We start from the raw sequence: 6,000 nt of genomic DNA, 5'->3' as shown, positions 1-6,000 counted from the left end.
TGAATCGTAGGATGTAATCTCTTCTCTAGATTGTGTTTATTCAATCCAACCCAGGAAAGAGGAAAGGGAAGAATTCATGCTCATTAGAAACGATGAAGGAAAGAATAGAGGCTCATTTCCTTTTTTAAAAAAATGAAATCCAGACTTTAAAAACTCAGCTGAAATCTTTGTATTTATTTCACGGATTTCAGATCCGAGGATTTCAAAGGCCTGAAATGATATGAAGGCTCTATTTCTGCAGACAACAATGTATTCTGTTCATGATAAATGGTTAAAGTTTCTGAAGTGTCCATAACAATAATTTTAAAAATCTAACCCTTTAGCTTCTCTGCTGCCTGATGCTATTTTGGTGGGGTGGGAGCACACATGGAGAGGTGTGTCAGTGTGTCAGATGGTCCACTTGCCTGCAATGTCCTGAAGCGCAAGATGGAATAGAAATGTATTTTAAAACTTTCATAAGAACCAAAGAACAGAACCAGAACACAGCTGCTTGTAATTGCTCTATTTATTAATACATATATCACAAATGTTCACAATATCAATGCATTCTTGTTGGCATGCTAGACAGAGGTATTATTTTTGAAGATCTTTTAAAAATATTTTGACTTGTTCCCCCTTCACACTCATTTTTAAATTGTTCTGATGAGGTCCTCAATGTCTATAATGTCAATGCAAGAAAAAAAATACAGAGAGAAGTAGTAAAATAACACAATAGCAATTAATTGGGGAAAAACAAAATATCATGGCCTTCACGAGAAGCAACAACACAGCTTTGTAACAGGATTATACAGGTTTCAACTGAGAGGCAAAGATGCACTAAACTGCCTACACATACCCAGGTATGTAACAAGCAAGGAGGCCACCTAAAGCTCAGTTTCCTTCATGCATGACACATGCTTTTTTTCTCCTCATGGACAATTATCGATGTGTTTCTTTACATGTCTTAGGCAGCCTGAAGAAGGTAGGAAAGCCTTAGTAGAGGGAAAATCAAACCAAATGAGATTAAGTCAAAAGAACAGATAACTATCGTCTGCTTATCTACTTAAAGGTGTGTGGCATTTACCACAGTGAGGAGCTAACAGGAGCCTCCCACACTACATGCAGGGCCCAAAGGGGCCAGCGATGGTGTGATAACCAGTCACCGATGATGAGTTGCAGTTGGACCAAGTACAGATGGAGGGGCTGGCCCATGCAGGGCCTCAGGGTGAGGTTCACTAGGACTAGCTGCAGGGGGACCTGGCTACACTCTGTGGCACAACAAGGCTTCACAAAATGGACACTACAAGTGACATGGGCTGAAAGGTGGAGCAGAGACTGGGTGGGAGTGCCAGTTGCACGTGGGGGGTAAGGGATAGGGGGAGCAGGGCAGGTGTATTATGTACTGTGCTCTAACATTCTTTGGAAGTCTTTCAAAGATTGCTGCAGTTCCTTTTTAAAACAGGTCTCTTATTCCGTCGTTCTTGAAAGACTAAGAGAGAAATCAGAACATGTGAGTGATTCACCAGTAACAAGGACTTGAAAAGAAAGATAACAAGCTGAAAAAAGCATTTCCACATTTTCCACAAAAGAACCAATTATACTTCCTTCCCAGAACCATGGAAATGAGATTTCTGCACATGGACAAGTGCCACCAAGATCAGGTAGCTCAGTGGCCAGGGAGTACTCCTGCACATTTGAAGGGTATTATGTGTCCCAAAGGGGATCCCTCAAAATTAAACACTCCCCACTGTCACCTACCTTCTCCTTACACCATCTCATACTGATTGGCCGTGATGAACCGGGACAGACAGCAGGCCAGCAGCATGCCAATTAACTGTTGCCAGGGAGAAAAACGAAAACGAGAATCTCAAGTCACCGAACCACACCCTCTTAATTTTTAATTAATACTTTTATATATTTATGGGGGATAATGTGATTTTTGATATATGTGTATCACTAGACATAATTTTTTCAACAACCAAGTGTTTCTGTATGTAAATGGGGAAAGGGCACTAGAGCAAAAGATAAAACCTGATTTCAACCATGGGATCTCAGTTGTTGGGATCTGCAGAGCCAACTGGAAGTTCTCTAACTGGCCATTATGTTCCAGCTGTAGCTCACTCTGGCCATTTAAGAACAACTTTTGACACTTAAGGAGTATTAAAATTTGTTCATGTTATGAGAGTAATAAAAACAAAATTAAGGAACACAGAATTTAGTGATATATTAACTAAAAGGCTAAAATTCAATTCAAATCTATAGCACATGCATTTGGAAGATTTCTCAGCACACTATGATATCTCAACCATACCCAGCTGACAAAATAACAGTTCTTTCCTTGAGGCAAGAATAGAGACCCTATTTTTGATGAGGCACATTCACCAGTGAGGTAAGAAAGCCACAGCTTATGAAAAGGTAGGAGGGACTAGGGGAAAGTGGGGTTTTATATTCTGTCTCTTGACTATGTAGATATCTTAGGCCTAAGTGGGCTCATCTACACCCAGGGCCCACCTCCCAGTTTTTTTAGGGGCCTCAGGACAACCAGTGATGTAGTACCTCTACCTCCTCAGAAGATTCTAGTCCTCCACTTGTCTTTGTGCCTTGATCTAAACTGTGGCACAAGTGAATCTAATAAAGATGATTGTGATACCTTCAAGACACCCTTAAGCACATCTTGTTCTGTTCATTAGAAAAGAAAATTTCCACTCATGAATCTGGAGGATCAGCATCCTTTAGAGAGGAGCCCAATTGTGCACTTGAGTCTCGAGGCTGCTTTCTCTTGGTCAGTGTAGTCCCTTCTCTTTAGACAACTGGGCATGTTTTACTGGATCAGACCTGTGTCACTAGAAGTGCGACCCCAGGACCAAGAGCATCACGATCGCCTGGGACCTTTTTAGAAATGCACATTCTCAGATCTCACCCCAGACCTGCTGAATCAGATACGCTGGGGGTTGGGGCCCAGCAACTGGTGTTTTAACAAGCCTTCAAGGGCAGGGAACTGCTCATCCAGTCTACCTAGTCACCCTCATCTTATAGATGAAACACCTACTGCCACTTCAGGTCCCACTGTTGGTCAGGGAAACACCTGAACTCCATTCTCCTGGCTCTTAACCTACCCGTGCAGGTTCCAGTTCTCATTTCTTATCTTCCTTTTTCAAATTAAAATTGTGCTGTGAAATATGCAAACTATAACCTCTTTCAGGTAAGGAAGCATCATCATCTTATTGGACTCATCCTATCTCCTACCAAGGTTCTGGCCAACATCATTTGGTGCCATAAAATACATAGTCTCATGCACTTACTGCCAAGTGGCTGAAGATACCATGGCTATAACCTTTAGAATATTCTGCCAAATGAGAAACTAAAATATGAGTGTAATAACCTTGAACCTCATAGTTTGTCTCTTTTTATTAGAACTTCCATTTTCCGGGACCAACAAACAGCAGAACACACTTGATAATGTCAAAAATCAAATAAGTGTCAGAGGTACATAACACATTCAGGTAGAACAAATTACAGTCATCCCTTAGTATCTGTTGGAGATTGGTTCCAGGACCTCCTGAGGATAGCAAAATCCTAGGATGCTCAAGTCCTTGATACAAAATAGTGCAATATTTGCATATAAGCTATGCACATCCTCCTTTATACTTTAAATCATCTCAAGATTACTCATAATACCTAATACAATGTAAATGCTGTATAAACAGTTGCTATACTATATTGCTTTTATTTGCATTATTTTTTGTTGTATTGTTATTTTCAATCCATAGTTGGTTGAATCCATGGATACAGAACCTGCAGATATGGAGGGCTGACTGTATTGAATATCCAGGCTGGATTGCAGTGGTGCAATCTCGGCTCACTACAACCTCTACCTCCCAGGTTGAAGTGATTCTCCTGCCTCAGCCTCCTGAGTAGCTGGGATTACAGTTGTGCACCACCACATTCAGCTAATTTTTGTATTTTTAGTAGAGATGGGGTTTTGCCATGTTGACCAGGCTGGTCTTGAATTCCTGGGCTCAAGTGATCTGCCTGCCTCTGTCTCCCAAAGTACTGGGATTACAGACATGAGTCACTGTACCTAGCCTGTATTGAATATTTACCACAACCTGTACAATATTACAATCTCAGTTTTCCAGATAAGAAAATTGAGGGTTATGAGAGGTTAAAGAATACGCCCTAAGATACACAGGTAATTCTCAGAGCTTAATGTTGTACCCTCTTGTCCTATCTAAGAATAGCCTCAGCTCTGTCCTGCCCTCTACATAGAAAAGGTAAACAAGTCTTCTCAAGGGCCCCCCAAAAGGAAAGAATGACTGGCACATCTTAGCAGCATTTAGACCCTGGAGGAGGCCAGATAGGAGGATGAGGGTCAGAAAATGGATGGGTAGTAATAGGGTCTGTGATTTCACAGACTTAAGTCTTTTTGTTATAAAAGCAATAAATGAATTCCCTTCAGGTGCTACCAGAGGCAGGAACAAGGGTGATCTCTGGCCTTAAAAGTTAATACAGCAGGCCAGGTGAAGAGGTCAGAATTATAATACTGGATCTGTAGTAGCTGCCCAACTTCAAGCGAGTCACTCAACCCTCCCCTTCTGGAAAATGGCTCTACTGTCTTTACTCAGGACCACAATATTACATGTTATGGGGAATTAATCCAGCCTAACAGGTTCCAAGTCTAGCAAAGCCCTGGGTCTATTTACCTTAGACACAGAAGTACTAAACACAGAAGACCAGAGAACACTCCACCACACACACACATGCGTATGTACATATACACAATGTCACAAATTGAACAATAAACATGTCCATGCTGAGACATCCCATGGTTCTTGGCTTCCAGGGCATTTTGGGGGTGGGGATAGGACAGGGGTGCTGTACGTGCATGCTCCATCTCTCACTCTCCCCACAAGCCCTCGAGTGAAAGAGCAGTTGCCAAAGATGCAACGAAGAGGTACCCTACTAAACAGATTCAACCTTCTGCTATAAATTTATAGGGCAGCAGACTCTGCCCATCAAGTCCAGACAAATGAGGTTTACCTTGAGAGGGCAAAGGCAATGGAAGTTTGTAGAGAGAAGTGTTTAATGCTTGACACAACCCTGCTGCTGTTCAAAAACAGCACTCGAGAGCTTTCAGTTAGCTAAGTTAGCTAACAGGGAACAAAGTTCTTGCCCAGTGTATTAAAAGGCTAGACCCAGCTTAGTTTTCCTAATACTTTATACCACTTTTAATCTTTGAGACAATAGATGTGCATGGCCAGTTTCTTCCAACAGATGATAGCATGGAGGTCATAAGAGCAAGCAAAGAAAAGGGCAAGAAAAAGGTTGAGGGCAGGAGAGCAAAAGTGGGAGGGAGGGAGAGAGAGAGCTCTGTTCTTTCCTACCCACTCTGTCCTCTCTGTGGCCTCTACTTAGTAGACCCTTCTTTATTATAGGAAGGCTAAGGCATAGGCCAACACAACTGGTTCATCAATATCAGGCAACATGTGCTAAATTTTACTATGACATTGGCTCTAAAATTTCTGAACACATGTAGCCAAAGGTCTGGTTCCAGGTCACTGACCAGGATCAGTAGGGCTGGTTCTTTGTGAATGGGCATCTGGTAAGTGGCCACCATTGTCCCAGGGATGCCCTGGATCTATGGACATCTGGAAGCCAACTTCAGCTTTCAAGAACCCTGAGGCTGATGGCACCATAAATAGCTGCAGTTCCTGGTGCATCTGGCTGGCAAATGCCAGCCACAGCCATTCCTCTCCCTGCCCGAACTTGGGAGCAGGTCTCAAGTGTCTGCTCTGCTGGACCTGCCTGGCCACATGGGTGAGCAGTACTGGCACCATGGTATGATGTCACTGGGCTTTGTGTTTTATCACCCCAACAACTATGTGGTACCTTGATGAGACCTAAACTCACTGCAGAGAGTTTCAGAGTTGGGATTCCTTAAGGTCAAAGCCCCTCTCTTACTGCCCTAGAGGGTCACAGTACATATTCAACAATTCACAAATCACAGATTTCTTTAAGGTA

At 42.5% G+C, this 6,000-nt stretch overlaps 1 protein-coding gene across 5 annotated transcripts in view; it reads right to left on the bottom strand.

Moving 5' to 3' along the window:
- Positions 1–487: 487 nt before the first annotated feature.
- TSPAN7 (tetraspanin 7) overlaps positions 488–6,000 on the bottom strand; it is a 118,632-nt gene continuing 113,119 nt past the window's right edge. For 4 of the 5 annotated variants that reach the window (XM_011942088.1, XM_011942083.1, XM_011942105.1 and 1 more), the window contains 2 exons: positions 1,738–1,813; positions 488–1,468 (listed from right to left, as the gene is read on the bottom strand). In XM_011942088.1, the coding sequence (XP_011797478.1) occupies positions 1,745–1,813 (69 nt within the window). In that variant the 3' untranslated portion in view covers positions 488–1,468; positions 1,738–1,744. Of the gene's footprint in view, positions 1,469–1,737; positions 1,814–6,000 lie in introns of those variants that run through there. The other variant, XM_011942093.1, reaches the window with a different exon arrangement.

This window comes from Colobus angolensis, unplaced genomic scaffold, assembly GCF_000951035.1.
Source record: "Colobus angolensis palliatus isolate OR3802 unplaced genomic scaffold, Cang.pa_1.0 Scaffold103, whole genome shotgun sequence".
NCBI classification, from domain to species: Eukaryota; Metazoa; Chordata; class Mammalia; order Primates; family Cercopithecidae; genus Colobus; species Colobus angolensis.
Note: the sequence above shows the minus strand (reverse complement) of the source record. Positions and strands in the feature narration are given on the sequence as shown.